Source organism: Pagrus major, chromosome 6 (assembly GCF_040436345.1).
Source record: "Pagrus major chromosome 6, Pma_NU_1.0".
Lineage (NCBI taxonomy): Eukaryota > Metazoa > Chordata > Actinopteri > Spariformes > Sparidae > Pagrus > Pagrus major.
In genome coordinates this window covers 38,284,163-38,306,987 of record NC_133220.1, presented here as the reverse complement: position 1 = coordinate 38,306,987, position 22,825 = coordinate 38,284,163, and the positions used below count along the sequence as shown (strand labels likewise).

General features: G+C 45.3%; 1 protein-coding gene and 1 long non-coding RNA gene across 2 annotated transcripts in view; both read right to left on the bottom strand.

Moving 5' to 3' along the window:
• Positions 1-1,002: 1,002 nt before the first annotated feature.
• On the bottom strand, positions 1,003-14,355 carry LOC140998547 (uncharacterized). Its single transcript, XR_012179440.1, has 2 exons — positions 13,947-14,355; positions 1,003-7,090 (listed from the first exon to the last, which is right to left on the bottom strand). It is a non-coding gene; the product is annotated as an uncharacterized lncRNA (long non-coding RNA).
• A 637-nt stretch (positions 14,356-14,992) lies between these two features.
• Positions 14,993-22,825, bottom strand: part of aldh1l1 (aldehyde dehydrogenase 1 family, member L1) — a 70,726-nt gene continuing 62,893 nt past the window's right edge. Inside the window, exons 20-23 of the mRNA XM_073468862.1 lie at positions 17,617-17,782; positions 17,413-17,518; positions 17,080-17,279; positions 14,993-15,531 (exon numbers count right to left, since the gene is read on the bottom strand). Coding sequence (XP_073324963.1) covers positions 15,476-15,531; positions 17,080-17,279; positions 17,413-17,518; positions 17,617-17,782 — 528 coding nt within the window. The 3' untranslated portion in view covers positions 14,993-15,475. The remainder of the gene's footprint in view (positions 15,532-17,079; positions 17,280-17,412; positions 17,519-17,616; positions 17,783-22,825) is intronic.

Here is a 22,825-nt window from a genome sequence, read left to right as displayed (position 1 = left end):
GATCAGCGTGTGTTGCTTGTGTGACAGTGTGCGCAGCTGCAGCATCGTCAGTCACTCGTCTCTGACGAGCGATCGTCATCAGAGGGCAAATCGTCTCCTTCTGAATCGCGATCAGCAAAGATCTGTGCAAGCACCTCATCCACACTGTAAAGTCTTTTGGGCATTTTGTTTTTATTACAAAAATCACTATCTGTCTCTCGATCTGTCCAGCACACTTCTGCCACCGCTCCGCGGCTCTCTCCTCTCCCACTCTGCCCGCTTAGCCGCTGCCGCTCCGACAGCCGGTGTCGGGTTTCAAACACGCCCCCAAATGACGTCAGGATTGAAGCTGAATCTATTGGCTATCTAGTGGTAGCAAGCAGTAACAGCACAAGGCAGTAGATTTAAAGATATGGGCTGTTTTAATGAGCAATGTTGCCTGTCGCAATAATGCGACTTTGGCGCCTAGAGGGTTAATAGCTCGTAGATCTTGTACAAATCTATATTCTGGCTTGCTTGGTTTTTTAACAGGAAGTATAGGAGTATGCCATGGACTGTTACATGGCACTATTATCCCTTGGTTTAACAGAGACAGAATGGTAGGACGAATGCCTTCTCTCTTTTAAGTTTACGTTGATTTTCCATTCACATTTATCATTAAATTAAGTTCTTCTTTTGTTTTTGCTAATTTAATTGGTGGAGCTTGGGTTACAACTTCACCTGTTTCAATATGGTCACTGTCCTGACAGCTCTACTGGTAAATACTGTGGGGTTGGTGGGTCTTCTATCTGGTTACTTGATGGAGGGGGAGTATGGAGGGCACACATTTAATATAGTGGTAATCAAACCGGGTCTAGACGTCCTTTTATTAACAAGTTGGTGTTAGCAAATGTGTATCTGCAGGGTTTAGGAGACAGACAGGAATCACCATTTACTCCAAATGTGTATTTTCTTCCTCAGCAGCTAACATGGCTTCATTATCTAGCATTTTGCTTTATTTTAATTTAAGATAGCTAGTACAAATGAAGAGATCAAGATTGGCTTTATTTGTCCCACAACCGGGAAATTCACTTGTTACAACAGCTCGAGATGCAACAGTACAGGAAAAAGAATCAGAAAAATATGCATAAAGTTAAATAGAAAATAAAAAGATATTTACAAAAAAACAATAAGATATTTAAAAACAAACAAGTGAGTGGAAAGTGATTGTTCGGGTAGTGCTTGAGTTACATTTACATTTTACATTGAGGGCATTTAGCAGACGCTTTTGTCCAAAGTGACTTACAATAAGTACATTTGTCACAAGAAAGAAACCACAACATATCACCGTCAATGAAGTAGAAAAAAAAATAGAAACAATTTTCAAGCCCTCATCTGAGCAAAGTAGCTGCTATTTACTAAGTGCTATGATGTAAGTGCTAAGTGTAAGAACATACAGTGGGACATCCATGTGATGTGATTGCAGAGCCTAGTGATCTAGTGTATAGTGAAAACAGAAGTGGTTCTAGTACTGAGCCTTGAGGGACACCAGTTTCCAGAAAGCAGGGTTTGGACAAGGAGCCATTCCATATGACCTGAAAGGTGCGATTTGTCAGATATGATGTGAACCAGGTTAGAGCAGAGTCTAAGTTGAGGATAAGTTGAGGAGAATGAGGACTGACGAGTGGGAGGAGGCTCTGGCGGCACGGAGCGACTCAGTCACTGTTAGAAGGGCCGTCTCAGTGGAGTGAGCAGTCCGGAAGCCTGACTGATTAGGTTCAAGGAGGTCGTTTTGTGAAAGGTAGGACAGTTGGTTGTAGACGGCATGTTCCAGGGTTTTAGAGAGGAATGAGAGAAGAGATACAGATCTATAGTTTCAGATGTCAGCTGAGTCTAGGGTGGGTTTCTTTAGGAGTGGCTTTACTGTAGCTGTCTTTAAAGGAGCTGGAATACGGCCTTAAGTGAGGGAGAAGTTGATCAGGGTGGTGGGGAAAGGCAAGATGTCGTGTGAGATGTTTTGGAGAAGAGAGGAGGGAATCGGGTCGAGGGGTGTGTGTGATCGTGCTGGTCGGAAGGTGAGGGGACAGAGAGCGTTTAAAGAGGAGGAGAGGGAGGGTAACAGAGTGGAGGAGGCTTCCTCAGTGGACAGTAGTGAGGAAAGAACAGTTGAGGAGAGAGTGGAGGGAGAGAGGGATTTCAGGTTGCAGTGGGTGGTGACTGTGCAAGGTGTAGGGGCGAGGAAAATGGTGGACTTCAAGGGGAGAGAGAAAGCAACGAAGTGGTGGTCGGACACAGTGAGCGGGGTAACAGAGAGTGCCGAGGTACTACAGGACCTTGTGAAGACAAGGTCAAGTTGGTTCCCTGCCCGGTGGGTGGGTGGAGAGGGGGAGAGTGTGAGGTCAAATGTGGAGAAGAAGCTGATGAATTCAGATGAGCACAGCTTCTCTGGGGGGATGTTGAAGTCACCCAGGACGACGAGCGGTGTGCCATCGCCAGGGGAGCAGCTTAGGAGGGAGTCCATCTCATCATAGAAGTTGCAGAGAGGACCAGAGGGCGGTAGATCACCACAATGTAGAGCTTGAAAGGAAGGGTGACAGAGACAGCGTGGAATTCAAATGCAGATCTGGGTAGGTGGTCGAGGGTAAGGACTTGGTAGGACCACATGGGTGAGATGAGGAGTCGAGTTCCTCCTCCTCGACCTGTTTGTCTCGGGGAGTGTGAGAATGAGTAGGCAGTTGAGAGGGCAGCTGGAGTGGCAGTGTTTTCTGGAGTGACCCAGGTCTCTGTAAGGCACAGGAAGTGTAGAGTCTGCAGGGAGGCATAGGCTGAAATGGTGTCCGCCTTCTTGACTGCAAACTGGCAATTCCATAGCCCTCCTAGTACTTCAAGTTCAGTACTGGTGGAGAATATTGGGTAACAGAGATTGGCTGGGTTACAGCCTCGAGCAATGGGTCTCCGGTGAAATCTTCTCTGGTTAGATGTCCTGACTGGGATTGGGTGGGACTCATGGCTGCAATCTGTGGTGGACAGTGAGTTACTTGGACTTCCTCGATAGACTCCCGCAAAGAGACTCCCTAAGTCTTTGTTCGGCTGTCCTAGCGCTGCAGCTGATGCTGTAGTGACTAGCCCATATGTGCTAGATTTACCTCATGCAGACTTAGCTCTGCCCTACAATCAAGCCTATTAAACACACCTGACTTTGCAGAAGCTCACTGATAGCTACTTAGCTTCAATGGTTTCACAACAATTCACACAAAAGTATCTAGACAAGATTAAATATTTCAACTAACTTTTCTCACAGAATGCCTAAACACTGAATCTACAATTTCTCCTTACTCACCAGCAGTAGTTCACAGCTTCCTTCACCTGGACAAAATGTATCGGTGTGATGGCTGTGGGGATTAATGATCTGCTGTAGTGGTCCTTCTTACACAGTGGGTGTAAGAGTCTGCCGCTGAAAGAGCTACTCAAGGCTTCCACAGTCTGGTGCAGGGGGTGAGAGGTGTTGTCCATGATTGACGTCAGCTTGGCTAACATCCTCCTGTCACCCACCACCTCTATGGAATCCAGCGGACAGTTCAGGACAGAGCTGGCCCTCCTAACCAGTTTGTTGAGTCCCTTCCTGTCCCTGTCAATGCTGCTACCTCCCCAGCAGACCACTGCATAAAGGAACGCTGATGCCACTAGCCCAGTAGAGGTAGCTTCATGTAGCTAGCATTCAATGTGCTTCATGCAACACTTGTTTAATTTTTGTGGTAAGCTACTATCACAAGGCATTTTGATTTCATTTGAAGTGCTTATTAACAGAAAAAGGTTGATGATGTTTTTATAATGTCAGGGTTCAAGCAATCCTCCTGCTGCTGCTCCGGGTGGTATTGGAATCCAAAATGGGTAGATGATAGTGTCAGTAAGTTGGTCTCCATCTACATGAAGCCAGGATAAATCACACACACAACTTCAAATACAATTTATGTGGGTTTTCTTTAATTATTATTTTCTCAAATCATGAGAGGAACTTTCGTATCAAAAAAATAAGTATAAAATAAAAGACAGCTTATGCCCCCCTTTGAAGCTGATTTCCAAGTTATCAGAATCAGAATCAGAATTCCTTTATTAGTCCTGCAAACAGGGAGATTTGTGCGTCACAACAGTCAAAGGACAGTTCAATATAACAATAAACAATAATAATATAAAAAAATAAACAATATAATAAAAAGGTTATAAATAAATAAAAACAGTTAAAAAGTACAAAAAGATATAGAAAAAGAGGAGAAAGCACAGAGATGAGAGAGAGCTGCTCTAACAGGCTGGCACTCACACGGCGCCATCTATAAAATGGTATTGCTCAAAGCAAATAAACAAATCCATTACTATTCCTGTGCAACTACAGTGCAACTACAGCATCAATACAATAAAAATATGATACAAATAAGGCAGTGGCCCATTTCTAATCCACAGATAATGAGCTCTGGTGGCCAACATGTTCTGTTTTCACTCCACGCGCATCAGACATCTGTGCATGGCAGCAGCAGCCCTTCCAACAAAATAGCGCGTAATGTTTTCTTCCTGCATTTTCCCAGCGTACCACTTGGCTACTCAGCACCGCACACTGCCCTGATTGACAGTGGAAATATGCCCTCTACTGTCCAAAGTAGACAACAACAGCACTGCTACAGCAGAAAATAGTGTTTACAGTGGGTTTATTTCATGCATATAAACGTCTTATTTTACCACCAAGTTACAGTTATAGTTTGCATAAAGTGTGATCAAGAAACTTTGTTATGTGGTATATTTTTGCCCCTTTTTCCAGTGTTCTATTTCCTCTCCTGTTTTTCTCCTGATTTTCCCTCCACACCTGTCTGGTATCTGCTTAATTAGCCCAGTCCTGTTACCTGAGTTCTTCCCCAGTCAGTTATCCCTATACACCTAGACTGTATGTCCTTCTCTGGCCCCTCCCATCTTACAGTATTTTTTGGGTCCACCTTTCCTTGCTCCAGCATGACAGAATGACTTGACCAGCCATGGACCCAGCAGAGACTTACCTCCCTGATTTTCAGCCTCTCATCCATCCTCAAGACCCTAATGGTGAGTCTTATCACCAAGTTATAACAATCCATCCATGAAGAGGATCCAGCCCTGGCCACAAGGACGATGGCAGCTCACTGGGAGTCTGTGGAGTTTGTGCTTTCCTGCTACCAGTCCAACCCTCATCCCTGGGTTCCCAGCTCTCAGCCCAAGCCTCAGCCTCAGGTTTCCAGCTACCAGCTCAAACCTCAGCCTTATTTGATTCGGCTTGGGTAGTGAGCCTGCAGCCTCACTGTCCTGGATTGGCTAGCCATTAGCTCGCTAGCCTCTCACCACCTATGTCATCTAGTCATCCACTGGCTAGCTCCCAGCAAGGCTTGTCTTCACTGCTGCCCAGCAGCTCATCTTGCCACTGCCCAGCTGCTTGCTTTGCCACTGCCCAGCTGCTCCGGTGCACCCGAGCCAAGCCTGCCCAACATCCCAGCAGACATTCTGTCCGTTCCAGTGTCAGCCCCGGCCTCCAGAGGTCTTCCGCCTTCGCCGCTGGCCTCCTGCCTGGCTTTCAGAGGGCTTCTGCCTTCACCGTTGGGTGGAGCCTTTATACTCCCTGAGCAATGGGAAGTCCTTGTCTTTGCAGTTACCATAGTCATTGTACATGCACTTGTTGTTGGTTTGGTCTTTACGGTCAATGTTTCCAGGTCAGGGGTGTTGAGCAACTTAATGCTGCAAAGCTTTTCAGCTACAAAACCCGAGTTCTCATGCAAAACATTCATGTTTCCCTATTAGAAAGCCTTGGGTGAACCACCCAGAGTGGCATATGTAAGAGTGTAAAACAAAGAAGAGGAAACTGCAGTAGTTCATGTGCAGGTTCTTCAGGAAGTCCAAAGGAATCTCTTTTGCATCCTGATCTTGGCTTGTGTTACAGTCTGCTTTTTACCGTCCATCAGACAGCTTTTGTGGCCTCTGGTATAAAAGGCTTTTACACTGTCTTTGAAGTCCTCTTCCACGAGGAAACATTCCTTCCTACTGACTTCTGTCACTCTCTGGCGAAGCCAAGGGCACTTTGGGCATATTTCTGTTACCTGTATTTCTGCACAATCCTCCCTGTCAGCAGATTACTGATCAGTCTTCTTTCCTGACTATTACCTGCTTGATGAATGTGTTGCTTTAGGTCTTCAATCAATGAGGCTCTGATTATCTCTCTCAGACAGTAAATGTTGGAACTCTGCCACTTGGTGTTGATTAATGGTTTGCCTCCTGCTAAAAATAGAGGAATATGCCAGAGAGGACACGATGGGAAAGAGACTTCTGTTATTTTGAGCCTTTTATGGACTAATTTGCAATTGTGCAAGAGATGTTAATTACTGGATTATCAAGTTATGCATGAGGATTTGGATACATCCATAAAGAAGCCATTGATAGTTTGTTGTTAACATTAGCAATAATTTGTACCTCCAGCCATCCCCAACTGCCTTAAACTACTGCAAAGCTCACAACATAGGTTTTATTGACAATTTTAACTTGTTTGGGGACAGCCCCTCCATCATCAGGGCTGACGTCCACCCCAACAGGCTGGGTAGCCGAATGCTAGCAGCTAACTTGCAGCACGCTGTACAGTCTTCTACACATGATTGACTATTTACATCCCACACCCCCTCACCGGGACCTCCCTCTTCATCTATGGTGGTGTGGTGGCACGAGGGTCGTACTTTGGGCAGCACTTGATTAAGAATGAATTTCACGCCAAACAACGCCACCCTGTGGGTTTCATCCAGGGACCCTTTTTTTAAAGGACTATTTCCAACCAAAGAAGGCACTTAGGTACGTTTTACAAGCGAGGCAGACACAGCATTTCTGGTTACAAAAATATTTATTAGTTAAATTTCAAAACCTTTAAAGCTCCAACATTAAGGAGTCACTCACTGGGGGCAAAACAAGGGGAGCCAATCAGGGCTGAGACTTACTGGGCAGATGGGTCCAAAACAAAGGGGGATCCCAGGAACACCACACGTGAAGTAAATGAAAGTGAAACAAAATCAACCCAAAAAGTGCTAACACAAAGGGACACCGCCACTGGGGCCCCAATCCGCCACCCTAGACTCAGCACCTGAATGGGGGGACAGCAAGTGAGAAACAAAAGAAATTAGATGCAACTAATCACAAAACACACAAGAAATCAAGAAATTAACTATACAAAGTCTCTAATAATTAACACAATAACAAATCAAATTACACATTAATGAACAGAATCAGTCCTTGGAGAAAGAAGCAGAACTACTTCTGTGATGGGACGACAGAAAGTCTTTTTGGTTCCATCCTTGTTGACTTCCACTTCGACTTTCCGGACCAATCCATCTTCTCCTGGAAAGGTTTTTCTAAGTATGCCCATAGGCCACTCATTTCTCTTTGCTTGATTGTCTTTCAAGAGAACTATGTCCCCTTCTTGGAGGCTCGTCCATTTCCCTTGCCACTTGTGCTGAAGCTGCAGTGTTTTGAGGTATTCACGTTTCCACCTGCTCCAAAACACGTCTGCCAAGCCTTGAACTTGTTTCCACTCTTCTCTGAAGAGATCTACTTCATCATAGCTGCTTGACGGGGGAGGAGGCGCAGTGCTTGTCTTGAGGGTCAGGAGCATTGCTGGGGTGAGGATGAAAGGCGATTCTGGATCCGATGACACTGGGATGAGCGGTCTGGCATTCATGATTGCAGCTACCTCGGCCATGAGTGTGGTAAGAACCTCATGTGTCAGGCGAGATTTCCTCTGCTCAAGCAGCATGCAATCCAAAATACGGCGGGCGATGCCAATCATATGCTCCCACACGCCTCCCATGTGAGACGCTTGGGGTGGGTTAAACACCCAGGTGCAGCCCTCTGTGCTCAGGTACTTTTCTATGCTGTTGAATCCTGGATTAGTCTCGTCCATCTCCAGCTCACGGGAGGCGCCAATGACATTAGTTCCGCAGTCAGAGCGTATCTGCTTTGCCGGGCCCCTGACTGCAAAGAACCTTCTCAATGCATTGATAAAGCTGCTAGCACTCATTGCCTCAATCACCTCGATATGAACTGCCCTTGAACACATGCATGAGAACATCACAGCCCATCACTTTGAGTTAGAGACTCCTCCTCTTGTGCGGCGTGAGACGATGTCCCATGGTCCAAAAACATCGACGCCTACGTAGGTGAAAGAAGGTGCTACTTGTAGCCGTTCTGCTGGTAAGGCTGCCATCTGCTGATGTTCGGTCTTTGCCCTCAGTCTTCTACAAGTGATACATCTGTGAAGCAGACTGCTGATACAGCGTTTGGCTCCCACCAGCCAGAACCCTGCAGCTCGAATGGCACCTTCGGTCAGATGTCTTCCTTGGTGTTTCACTGCTTCGTGGAAGTGGGACACAAGCAGGGTTGCGAGATGATGCCGGCCAGGAATGATAATGGGGTGAGTCTCGTTCATGCTTAGATTCGACCGTCCAATCCGGCCTCCTACTCTAAGAAGTCCGTCTTGGTCTATGGTGGGGTGTAATTTCCACAGGCTACTGGAAGATGGGATGTTGGATCCTGAGTTAATGCACTTGAGTTCCTCTGCATAGCATTCATTCTGAACACTCTTCACAACGCACACCTTGGCTCTAAGCAGCTCTTCCTCTGTAGGACGACAGATGTGCCACCCCTGACATTCATCCTGGGCGGAGTGGGTGAAGGAGCGAGCTACGTGGATCAGGTGTGCCATGGCTGTGAGGAGAGTGCTGAACTTGGAGAAGCGTTCAAAGCGTTGTGGGTGTACCACATCTATGATAACGTGTGTGAAACTTGTCGTCACCTGGGGACGCACGTCAGAATCGATGTCAGGGTCAATGAGATCGTAAGTCTCCTGAAGCTCAGATGGGTGCAAAGATGCATCATGGAGAAACGCTGGTCCTTTGAGCCATGTTGTGCTGCTAAGGAGAGCTGGTGTCACAGTTCTTGATCCAATGTCAGCTGGGTTGAGATGTGTTGGGACATACTTCCACTGGCCAGGACAAGGTGACTGGCGGATTCGCTGGACTCTATTATGTACGTAGACATAAAATCTCCTTGACTGGTTGTGGATATATCCCAATACAACCTTGCTGTCCGTGTAGTAGGTGATTTTGTCGAATGTTGTATCCATCTCTGTGGCGATCATCTCAGCAATCTTGACAGCGAGTACGGATGCACAGAGCTCAAGCCTTGGTATAGTTAGGCCAGGCTGGGGGGCCAACTTTGCCTTCCCAAAGACAAACCCAACCTCAGTCTGTTCTTGGTGGCTTGTCACCTTGATGTAGGCCACGGCTGCAATCGCTTTGATTGATGCATCTGCGAAGACACAGAGTTCTCTCCCTAGCGCGCCTGAGGTGGAGAGGGACGTATAAGGGCGTGGTATTTGGAGCCCTTCTAGGTCTTGGAGTGACTGTTTCCATCTGGTCCACTCGATCTCCATGTCTTTGGGGAGTGGCAAGTCCCAATCCTCTGCTTGCGTGGTGAGTTCCCTGAGTATAAGTCTTCCATGAACCGTGATGGGTGCGAGGAAACCTAGGGGGTCGTAGAGGCTATTCACTGTTGAGAGTACCCCTCTGCGGGTGAATGGCTTCTGGTCATCTTCAATCTGAATCATGAAGGTGTCTGTGCGCATGTTCCAGAATAATCCAAGGCTACGTTGGATAGGCAGATCATCAACGAAGAGATCTAGGCTGTTGACATCCTTGGAGCGATCTTCTGAAGGGAATGTCTCTATCACTGCAGGTCGGTTTGATGCAATTTTGTGTAATCTGAGGTTGGAAGCTGCAAGCATCTGCTGCGCTCGCCTGAGGACACTGATGGCTTCTTCCTCAGTGCTGAAGGACTTTAAAGGCATCGTCAACATAGAACTCACGGTCGACGAATCTTCTTGCGTCGCTGCCGTAGTTGGCCTCTGCTTCCTTAGCTGCCCGTCGCAGACCATACACAGCAACAGCAGGTGAGGGACTGTTCCCAAAAAGGTGAACTCGCATCCTGTAGTCCACAATGTCTGAGGTCAGGTCGTTGTTCCTATACCACAGGAAGCGTAGAAAGTCCCGGTGGTCCTCTTTCACAACAAAACAGTCGAACATGTGCTCGATGTCAGCGGTGATCGCCACTTGTTCCTTCCTGAACCTCATGAGAACACCTAGTAGGCTGTTATTAAGGTCGGGGCCAGTCAGCAAAACATCGTTGAGTGACACTCCTCTATATGATGCGCTGCTGTCGAAGACCACACAGATCTTGTCTGGCTTTCTGGGATGATACACGCCAAACAGGGGTAGATACCAGCACTCCTGTCCGGGCTGCATTGGCGGGGCGGCTTCTGCGTGTGCTCTCTTGAGCATCTTCTCCATAAACTCTAGGAAGTGGGCTCTCATCTGCGGTCGTTTTTCCAATGAACGCTGGAGTGAGACAAGGCGGTCAAGAGCCTGTTTCCTGTTGTTGGGCAGTTGCTGTCTCGGTGACCGAAAAGGTAAAGGTGCGACCCAACTTTTGGAGCTATCTTGGTGGCACTCTGCTTCCATTATCTGGAGAAACTCCAGATCTTCCATCGATGGAGCGAGTCTGTGGTCGTCAGGAGTACGAGAAAATACAGTTTGCCCTAAGTTGTCTCCTATGAGCTTCGTTGCGCCGTGTGTGGAGATTGGTGCTAGATGGTGCTGATCTTTAGGTGCTTGACTGAACACCTCTTTCACTCTGATCACGTTGTTGCATGGCTGAAGATGGCTTGCACGACCGTTCTCTAGGATGGCTGTCTTGTAACTTCTCACCTCCTGTGGTCTGTGAGCACCTCCAAGGCATACATCACCGACGACGACCCATCCTAGGTCAAGCCTTTGCGCGAACGGTGCATCTCCTGGGCCACTTATCTGATCTCAGACCTTGTGCACCTGTAAGATGTCTCTGCCCAGAAGGAGGAGTATCTTGGCATCCGGATCGAGAGGTGGTATTTTGTCAGCAATGCGTTTCAGGTGATCATGATGGTGGGCTGCCTCCGGGGTAGGAATCTCAGCACGGACATTGGGAATTTGGTTGCACTCTAGGAGTGTAGGCAGAGGAATGCTCATTTTCTTGTCTACTGGCTCCACAGAGTAACCACTGGCTCTCCTCCCCGCTGTCTCTGTACATCCCGCACAGGTCTTGAGCCTGTATGAGTAGGAGCAACCAGAGATTTTAAAGACATCGAAGAACTCTGACCGTGCAAGGGATCGATTACTCTGCTCATCCAGTATAGCGTACATCCTTTTGGACTCCTCTCTGCGTCCGTTTGGGAACACACTGACAAGGCAGATCTTAGCACATGCTCTGGAGCTCAGACCTTCTCCACATACTTGTGTACATGTCGACTTGACCTCCTGGTTGTCCGCTTTGTCCTCCTCCCCGCTGTCCTCTGAAGTAGGAGGGGACGACTTAGATTTCCAGGTAGGTGGGTTAGGGTGAAGTGCTGTCACATGGGCAGTGCTCTCACACTCCGTACATTTTATTTCAGCGGTGCAGTTCTTTGCAAGATGTTCTGTGGAGGAGCAACAGCGAAAGCAGATGTAGTGTTCTTTCAAGAGCTGTTTGCGATCACCTATGCTCTTTTCGCGGAAACCTCTGCATCTCCTCAGAGGGTGGGGCTTTAGGTGCAAGGGGCAAAGTTTATTTGGGTCAATTCTTTCTCTGTCTTCTTTAGACTCAAACTTGGCTGTACCTGAGACCTGTGTTTTGTGAACATATACAGATGTCTTTGTGGGCTCCCATTTGCTGTTTCTCTCTGCTGGAACTTGCATGAAGAGGCTAAAGCCTGGGTCTGTGCGAGCCTTTGCCTCTGTGCTGATGAAGTTTACCAACACGGAGAAAGGTGGGAAGCTGACAAAATGTTCGTGTTTGTATCTTGTCCCGTGGTATAGCCACTTTTCTTGCATATTGTATGGGAGTTTCTCAATGATAGGCTTAATGCCTCTGGAGGTATCCAAGTATGACAAGCCTGCGAGGTAGCCATCTTCCTTGGCAGCTTGTAGCTCTGACAACAGGTCGGCTAGATCCCGGAGTCTCTGCGGATCCTTCATTGTGATTTTTGGATGGCGAGCCATATATTTCGTCGAGACGCTCCCATGCCATGCACAATCCAGCAGACGGATTCCTGATGTTTACAGTTTTTACTCTTCTTACTTGTTCTGCTGACTCTTTCCCCAGATACTTGTTTAGGAGGTCTAGTTCTTCTGTAGCAGATAGGTCTAAGTCAGCGATGGCATTTTTGAAAGATGTTTTCCAGGCCCAATAGTTCATTGGCTGGTCATCATACATAGTGAGACCTGATGTCACCAGGTGGTTGCGGGCAAGATATTTCACAAGGTCTAGAGTGGTTGTAGAATGGTCATGGTTAACTCCATAAGGTGTCCCATGAACAGGCAGGTGTGCAGGAGATGGGGAATGTTGTTTGAAGTTCTGTTGTAGTGGTGCTCCACTTGACTGAAGAGACTGAGGAGAGTGGTGAGGCATAATGGTAGCAGAAGCAGCAGCTTGTGTCTGACTTACATTGAGTAGGTGGGGTGTTGAAGGGTTAACTTTGCTCTCCATTATGGTGGATGCACTATTGCTGTGTAGGCTGGCTTGTGCTGACACGTAGGCAGCGGTGCGCTGGTCTTTCATAAACTGAGGGACTGGGTCTTTAGCCTCGCTGCGTACTTCAAAGCCCATTTCTTGTAATCCGGCCACGAGAGTATTTGCCTCCGCTATAGCAGCATCTTTTTCTTTTTCTTCATGTAATGCATCGAGGCTGGCTTGGATACGTGCCTGCTCCACTTTAAGTTCAATTTCCTTTTTCGAATGTGACGCTCTAGCCTGTGCTGCTTCAGCTTTTGCCTTTGCCATGGCGATGGCCATGCTAATCTTTGAGCTGGACGATGTACCAGATGAGCGGCTGCTCCTTGAGCGTGGAGACTCAGAGTGGTTACCTCCATTCCCTCTGTTAGCGCTGTTATGTTGTGACATTACTGAGACTCAGCGTGGTTTCAATATCAGGAGAAGAAAGCTAACGTGAAGCTATCTGAAGCTGTAATGCTAGCCGCTTATCTTTTGATACTGAGTAGCTTCGTAGAATGGCAATCCTTGTGTCCCACGTTAGCTGTGTTGCCGTCTTTTCACTGTCATGGGCTAAGGTTCCATTTCAGTTTAAACACTCCCAGAAACCCCAGGACAAAGATGATTACTTTCCATGAAGTTTACTGAGAATCTTGTGAAAAGACGTTGCTTTAGCAAAGAGGGAGGAAAAATAGCCTGCTAACTGAAGAACTGATGACTGTGCTGACACAACTGTAGCTGCTCATAACTTTAACTGCTCATAACTGTAGCTGCTCACAGAACTGTAACTGCTACTTTGTTGCTATGGTTACGAAAATAAACAAATGACAGAACTATGTTGTTCTAGAAAGGCACACATTTTCTAGGGGCATAACATACATAATCAATGACATTGTTACAGAAGAAAAATAAAGAATATACCATAAAAAGCAACTAATCATGAAGAAAATAAAATAAGAAACTTTCCCACTACACACACACACACACGGATTAAGAGGTGACAGGTCCAACAATACACAATATGGCGTCGCCGAGCAACAATTCGGCCATGGCAACGCTAAAATAAGACCTGAACAAGGAGCAGTAAGCTATTGCTTAGCTAGCTGTAGTGAGCAGCTGGGAGCCAGGCAGACAGCATTAGAGCACCGCGTCAGCGTGTGCAGATAAAAGTCTGAAGGCGAAGCACTGTGAATCCAAGCAATGAGAGTAAGCAATAGCAATGAAACAAAGCAACAGAGTTGCGAGGCAAAGCAGCAGTGATTTCCTGCAGAAGGGTTAGCGGGTGCTGTTCCGCGACACAGGTATCTTTACCCTACAATAAAAGAACAGATATGAGCAACTTACTGATGGCTGGAGGAGGAAGCTAAGGTCACTGTGCTACATACCGGCCAGGCAATCCTGAGCGGCACGGCGTGGAGCGAAGCGCTCGGCTACACGAGGGCGACCAGCAGCGGACAGTGAGCAGCACACAGCAAGCGGTGAGCAGCATGCAGCCAGCAGCAACACCCGAACGAGCCTCTGAAATAAAATAACCAGAATGAACAACTGGATGGACAGCGCGAGACCAGACTGCAGTCGCCGCCGCCAGCCTACCTGCCACCAAGCGAAAGAGGAAATGGAGGGAAGTGACGTGACCCAGGCTCCGTCAACCAAGAGGACAACCAGGTGCCTTCTGCCTGCCTTTATAAGGTGCTCTCTCCCAGCGATTGGCTGGGAAGAGCCACACAGCTGAAATCCAACATACACAACTTCATACTGCTACAGTGGCATCTCAGAGTACTGTCTCCCATGAGAGCTCCCCACTACAGGTCCCTCCTACCACTTATACCCCTATCCGATCATACACATTTTTCTGTCTCTTCTATTAGTCCAAAACCTCCCACTCCCACACCAATAGACATTCCAGTCAGAATCACTGACAGATCCTATAGCAGAGCTAAAGATAAAAATATAAATGTGCCTACACCACTCATGATGAAGCTTAGCTACTATTGCGTGTAGGCCTTTGAGTGTAGGCATGTCTCCTTTGATGTTTTTAGCTCTTTTGAATATCTTGCTACTGTTTTTAACTGTCAACCATATTAACAATCACTGTATATAGAGCACCAAATCACTATCCCAAGTTTGAAATGGATTTTTCAGAGCTTTTATATATATTGTGAATACAAATTACAACAAAATTCTTATTGTTGGTGATTTTAATTTGCACATAGACTTGGTCACTTGAACATCTTGGTTTCACACATCTACATGCAAACCCACAATCGTGGCCATACTTTAGATCTGGTAGTTAGTGAGGGGCTGAATGTTGAAATGTCATTGACGAGATGTTGCTCTATCTGATCATTGTTGTGTTGAATTTAGTGCGTCAGTGCCCAGGCCACAGGTTAACATTGAACCCACAGTAAAGAAAAGACATGTTACACCTGAAGTGGCTGAACGTTTTATTATGCACATGAATCTGTTGCCCTCACAAACTCTCCCTTCATCTGTTGACTCCTTAGTAAATGAGTTTAAAAGTTATTAGAAATGTTACATTTCTTAAAGTTTTTAACACAATCTGTTAAAAATATTCTGTAACTCAATCACATTGATTACAAAACAGTCTCAGAGGTCACCTGGGCTACCCAGAAACATATGTGATTTGCATAGTTTAGGACAACACTTATAACAACATGGCTCAGAGGTGTGTTATTGAGAGAAATGAACCAACTGAATATGTTAATGATTAGCATGTTGAGGGACATAAAGTATTACAGTCAGGACTTGATAATGAGGAGAACAACTCTACAGGTGTGAGGTGATTTTGGTGAGATGACGTCATCATCCACATGACCCAGTGCTTCCGTCCACGCATGTCTCCTCTGTCAGCAGGGAGCTGATGTCTCACCGTCTCTTTTGTCTCTTATTTGACTTAATACTCAATGGTCACTGCTTTTGTCTTCAGGTATTCGTTCAGAGCCTCTTGTCCTGTTGGAGTGACATGGACACTGTCAGTATGTATGGATATCAATCAGGACAAACTTGAGTACTTTGTCCAAATTCTGCAGACAGAGGTGAACCACTGAGTAAAGAGGGATGACAGGCTGATGTTTGGAAATTCAACACAGTGAACAGCTGCGTTTCAAAACATCAACAGCCAGCTTAGTGGAAATGCTGTCATTTAATGAAGCTACTCGCCACCATAATGAAATCCACACTAACTTAAAATACAGTGAAACAGCCAAGAGCTGGTCAGTATAACAGTAGTCTCACTTTGTAATGTAGTACATTTGTAAGGAAGGATATATTGCTCAAAATTACTGATAAAAGTCTATAATATGTAGAATACAGATACATAGAAATGCATTATTATATCACAGTCTTATCAAGAAGGACAGATTTTGTGATGACATCTCCGGATGTTCTGCCATAATTGTGTTGGACATAAGAAGTCATATTCAAGCTTAATGCAGCATGTCAAAAACTTCTCCGTGTCTGTTGAGTATTGTTCCTTAAACCATCGGTGCTCAATTGCCAACAACTGGACTGGTGAACTGTTGGATACACTAAGCTCTGAGTACTGCTTCAGAGTGGTATGACTGACTAGTGTCAGACTAAACATCTTGCATAGCTTCGTAAGTCAACTATTTTCTTTCTACTGAAGCACACCCGACAAACCGTATCAGGACACAGAAGGAAGTGTGCATCTACTAATGGACGAGAGGCTAGCTAACTGAGCTAGCTAATGTTACAGCAAGAAGGAGGCCATTCACTTTAACGTCCCATAATGTCAACACAAGCCTCTCTTCCATGAGTAGATGCGCACTTCCTTCTGCCCAGTGATTCTGCCTCAGAACAAGTTCTGTGGATTATCTTGAGTAATCAGGTCTTAATTTCTGGAAAGAGACATTCCTGTTGTGGTTTTCAAATGTTTTTTTTTTTTTGTTTTTTTTTACGCTTTGAGCACTAGTTCGATTATATTCGAGAGAAGACTCTACAGCCAATATCTCCAAAACTTGGCAGCTCACACCAAAACAATGTAGATGGAAAAAAGCACTGCAGGTAAGTATTTTTGATATTTGTTCTTTTAACTTCTCTTCTGTTAAATACCTCTTTAATTCATCTCAACTTATCTTTCCTGTTTATCTTATTTATGCAACATTTATTCAACATTTTGTGAAATGAGAAGATTCCTGAAACTCTACACTTAGAAAATTTCAAATTGTTCTCAAATTTCTGTTTTTGTACAGTTTAAAGACCTAACATATTAATAAGTGAGCTTTAGAGGTGGTGGCAAGCAGATTAAAGCTAACTGGAAGATGGTTCTAGCTACATATTTAGCATTCAGTCATTAGAGTGGTATTGAACTTCTCAAGTGATAATAGTCTTTACCAAAATATCAAACTAATCTAAGTGTACCTGCCCTGGCCTGAAGGGATCTTTTTTTCCTTCCTCTTTTAATTGAAATGCTTATTCTGTTAACCTACATGAGTAAAAGAACCACAGTGACTCAGTGACAGGAGCAGTTTCTCTTACCCAAGTCTTTGCCGAAGCCAGACTGTTTGAAGCCTCCGAAAGGCGATGCCACGTCAGTCTTATTGTAGGTGTTGACAAAAACTGTGCCAGCGTTGAGCCTTTCACTGACGTACAGAGCTTTGCTGATGTCTCTTGTGAAAACACCTGATGCCAGACCGTACTCTGTAGCATTGGCCCTTCTCAGGACATCATCAACCTCGCTGAGGGACATAGACAGACAGAACACAGGGCAGGAGGGAGAAACAGCGGAAAAGAGAAGAAAAGACAAGGGGTAAGTTTGGTGATGTTTTGCAGCTGTGGTGAATGTATGAAATAATCGTGAGTTTGCCTTACCCGCTCTGGAACTTGGAAATGATCATGACCGGGCCGAACGACTCCTCTTTAGCGATGAACATGTGGTCTTCCACATCAGTAAACACCGTGGGTTCAAAGAAAAAGCCTGGAGGCAGACATTTAACAAGTCAAATTCATCATCTGTCATATCAGAGGTGGAGCTCACTAAACCATCAAGCTTCAGTGCAGATGACGCTGCCTTACCTGGTCGCTGCACTTGTTCGCCACCACAGACCTGTGTGGCTCCCTCCTTGATGCCAGTCTGACAGTACTCCACCAGTTTGTCTAGATGGGCTTTGTGGTTCTGAGGGCCGTGGTCTGTGGAGCGGTCCAATGGATCACCGATCTTCATCTTCTTGACCTCCTCAACCTGAAAGACAAGACATCCAATTAAGACAACCACAAAAGTAAAGCTGCACCCTGTAGACCCCAAAACCTTAGTAAAGTTGACATGCAAAGGATTTTGTAATTACAAATCTTTTGTTCTTAAATCTCTCTTTCTCTTGTTCCAGTATGTGAGTCTGAGTTTTTACTGAACTGACATGTATTTCTGAATTTCAATCAAATCTATTTGGCTTTGTGTCTAGAGTTGAGTCCTGCTATCCTCCTGGTTGCAGTAAGACTGGCTCAGTAAAGCTAGCCTTGTACAGCTGCTCTATGTCTGGGAATAACCACTTGACAATCAATTCATATTATGACTATGTGACTATCAATGGATGCTAAATGACAGGTATATATCAGGTTCATTAACACACTGGAGCTGGACGATATGGCCTGAAAATAATACTGTCATGTTTTTAGGCTCTATCACGATACACAATATACAGCATCTCTCGATATTTTGAAATCTCCTCAAAAGCACTTCAGAAACACTAGGACTGGGCGACAAAATCAAATAATATTGATATTGTGACAGTATTGTAGTGATGACTATTGGTACTTTCACAAAACATTAACCCAATGAGATTGTTGATCAGTAATCATCAGTAATGTGTATGACTAAGTGGGTAAACACATCACTTTACTGTAATGCAAACGCTTTTAAAACCACAGATATGTCACAGTATATCACAGTATAAAGATATGAAAAATCTAAGACCATATATAGTCACATATCATGGTATTGATAACATGTCAATATATTGCCCCGTCCTGTTAGACACTAGATGTAGTAGAAAGCAGATATCAGCATCTATAAGTAAGGGATAATGCCCTACAAGGTGTCCATTATCAGGAATTAATGGACGACGTGGAGGCCTGAATCGTCAAGTCAACAACATTGTGTACGGTCGACAAACAGTAAATATCATTTCACATCATGTTTAACAACAAGACAAACTATCTAACCAGCCATGTCACTGTCCCCAAATAAAATTAAAAACCTAACAAATGAGTGTCCGGCTGCAGACTGAAGTAGTGAGTTAAACAGTGAACAGGATGTGGGAGGATCTCTTGATACAGTCAGCTCAGAGGAACAGTGTAGCAGCTGTAGTGAGGAGTGACACATAAAGTCAGTTTAATTAAATCAAATAGGGTTACTCACCTTTTTATGAGTAATTCATTACTTGTTATGGACAGATCAGCCAGCGGACACTTAGATAACCAACTTTTTAATTTACTACAGCCCTGAGTGTAGGCTTTTTGTTGCACACATAACACATTGTAACTGAAGTTTTATCCGAAAAATGTATACACAGATGAAATTCAATGTACTTATTATATTTATTATAATAATACAAATTATAAATTATTTATAATTATTTTAAATGTTTTTTTTATTGGGCTATTTAAAGTGGCTGTATCATTCATTCATTCATTCATCACATGTACCTGTAACAGTGATCTCAATCACCATCACTTGACTACCTTAAATCCAAACACAAATTAGGCTGAAATTAGCTGAAGTAGTTATTGTTATATTCTCTCACTGAAGTATGCATGAGGTGCTCACATTTTTGCTGCACTTCACACATTATAAATATGTGGGGAATGGTGTATGTATGGTTTGGTATATACATCTGGCTATGAATATGTACAAAATTAGTTGTTTGTTCCATTTTCCCCTGAGATTACAGTCTCACCAAATCTAAGTGAAAGAAGCAAACATTGTGGGATTGTTCTATTCTACAGTGAAGCTGCTTTGGCTCCAAACTCATGAAAACCACCTCTGAGGAGTTACGTGTGTTGGCAGTGGCACTAGTGACAAACTGTGTATACAAATCTAATGGTCTCATTCATAAAAACATACTTACAATCATTTATGATCTTAAATATGACTTAAGCAGAGAACAAGTATAAGTAGTTATCTATAAAAAACGGTCTGTGACGTGTAAATGATCTCATCTCTAAGTCTAAGACTAGACTAAGTCTTGAATTTACTGATGTGGTTCTTGTTGTGTTGCTACCTATAGGTCTATATGCAAAACAATTCTACATATGCAATCACAGAGCACACTGACACACTTGTGGCTGTTTCAATCACTTCTTCTGGACTTCTTTTATTGCACAGAGAACTCAACAAGTTACAGAGCGCAGGTGCCACCTACTGGTGACTATTCATGTAGCGCAACATTAGTTTCATACATAGCATTTCCTCCCCACTAAGATATGTTGTCAATAAACACAAAGTATAGTTTCTTTAGCACAACATAAGATACGTTTTTTTTTATTTTATTTTTTTTTTTTACCTCAAATAAAAAATGGGAGTTATTCAACTTGTTGTAACTTGTATGTTGAAAACAATATTTCTCAGAACTCAACCTTACACCCTTATTTGAACTATTCGGTGTGTTCACTCATCACAGTAACAAACTGGTGGTTTAGTGATCCTCACAGGATAGCGTCCAACAGTCTCTGTCACCTCAGTCTGTCTCGTCTGTGGTGGTACATTAGACTGATTAATCTTTGGTGATTCAGTGGTCTCAGAACCTAGATCATCATTCTTTCCAGAGTGAGTGGTGCTCGTGTGAAGTTGAGGGCAACTACCACTCTGGGGTAGTAACACTGGGGGGTTTACAGGTAAGTTCACCGCAGTGTGCTGGGGCTCTGGATCAGGGCGTGCCAACATTTGATCCACATGTCGTTTCCATACCCCGTGTGCTCCTACATTCACCTTGTATGAGACTGGTCCAGTCTTTTCCATAACAACCCCTTGTGACCACTTCTCCTCCCCCTTCCTATAGTCACGCACCAAAACTGACTCTCCAACATCAAACTGTCTGTCCTTAGAGTGCTGTTGGCGCTGTAGTTGTTGGGCCTCCTGTGACCTGTGCACGGCCCCAGCCACACTGGGTTTCAGGAAATCCAGCCGAGAACGCAGCCTGTGTCCAAGGAACAACATAGCCGGCGTTTCCTTCGTAGTGGTGTGGGGGGTGTTGCGGTAGGACAACAGAAATGCATCAAGGCGTTGCTGCACAGGCACTGTGCCCCTGGAGGATTTTAAAGCATGTTTGAATGTTTGCACAAAACACTCAGCCAAGCCATTGGCGGCAGGATGGTATAGTGCCGAGCGGACGTGTTTGACTCCATTGAACTTCAGGAACGCACGGAATTCTTCAGAACAAAACTGAGGTCCATTGTCACTCACAAGTACGTGGAGAGTGCCATAGCGACTAAAAGGGCGCCTAAGCACTTGAATGGTCTTATTGGCTGTGGTACTGTCCATGACATGCACCTCAGGCCACTTGGAATGCACGTCCACCGCGACCAGATACACGTCCTTCAAATGGACCCGCAAAGTCCACATGTATCCTTTCCCAAGGACTGGAGGGCCACATCCAAGAGTGTAGAGGTGCAAGCCCAGGCTCTTTTTGTACCCTCTGACAAGAGGGGCAGGATTTACCCTGGAGCTCAATTTGAGAGTCAATGCCGGGCCACCACACCTGGATGTGCTGTGTGTAGCTCCTTCAGAACCCGGGGGCGCAGTTTAGGAGGCACAATCACCCTAACACCCCACATAAGGCATCCCTGCTGTATTGTGAGATCATGCCGGCTCAGCAGATAGGGATACAGCTCTTCACCTGTGTCTTTTGCAGCCGGAAAACAACCAGTTGAAACCATTTCTAGGACACGAGACAAGGTGGGGTCAGACATGGTGTCACGTCTGATCTCAGGGTTACTTACTGACTGGTAATGTGTCCAGCTGGGCAGAGTCGAACACCTCTACTGCGCCTGGCTTCTCGTGATGAATGTAAGGGAGTGGTAACCTTGAAAGTCCGTCCGCATTAGCATGTAAGGAACCTTTCCTGTATTGAATGGTGTACTCATGCGCTGACAGGAGAAGCACCCACCTCTGCATTCGGGCTGCAGCCATTGGTGGTGTACTTTTTAATGGACTCAGGATGGAGGTCAGTGGACAATGGTCAGTGAGTAAGGTGAATTTGTTACCATAGAGGTACTGGTGGAACTTGCATACTCCAAAGACTATTGCTAATGCCTCTCTCTCTATCTGAGAATAATTTTGTTCTGCCTTGCCAAGAGTTTGTGATGCAACGGCTATAGGTCTTTCGGTGCCATCAGGCATGATGTGTGAGAGCACAGCTCCGACCCCGTATGATGAAGCATCACACGCAAGGCGAAGGGGCAGCTCAGGGTTGTAGTGGATCAGTACCTCTTGTGATCCTAGTAGTGCTTTAGCTTTCTGGAATGCTGACTCACAGGCTGACGTCCACTGCCATTTCTTCCCTTTATTGAGCAGTTCATTTAGTGGTTGCAGGACAGTGGCTAGGTCAGGAATAAAATGTCCATAATAGTTTAACATCCCTAGAAATGAACGTAGCTGACTGACATCACATGGCGCTGGTGCTTCCACAATGGCACGTACCTTGTCTGGAGATTTGTGGAGACCAGCCGCATCAATGATATGGCCCAAGTATTCCACTGACTCCTGGAAAAACAAGCACTTCTCCTGCTTGTGGTGCAGGCCATGCTCCTCTAGCCTGCCCAGGACTGCATCCAACGTTTTGAGGTGTGACTGTTCATCAGGACCACTGATGAGGATGTCGTCAAGGTAACAGTGAGTATACGGCAGTCCAAGTAGCACCTGATCCATAGCCTTCTGAAATAAGGCAGGTGATGATGCTACGTCGAATGGTAAATGATTAAAACGGAATAGTCCTTTCTGTGTAGAGATAGTCAGCAGCTTCCTGGACTCCTCTTCTACCTCCATCTGTAGATAGGCATTTGATAAATCCAATTTACTGGAGTGTTAAGTGTTGACCTCCTGCTAGTGAGGCAAAAAGGTCCTCAATGCGTGGAACGGGGTATTTATCAACACAGAGGGCTGGGTTGAGGGTGACCTTAAAATCCCCACACAGTCTCACTGTGCCATCCTTTTTGCGGACCGGCACCACGGGTGTGGCCCAATCACTATGCTCTATTGGTGAAATCACCCCCAGCTCAGTTGGTTTTTTTT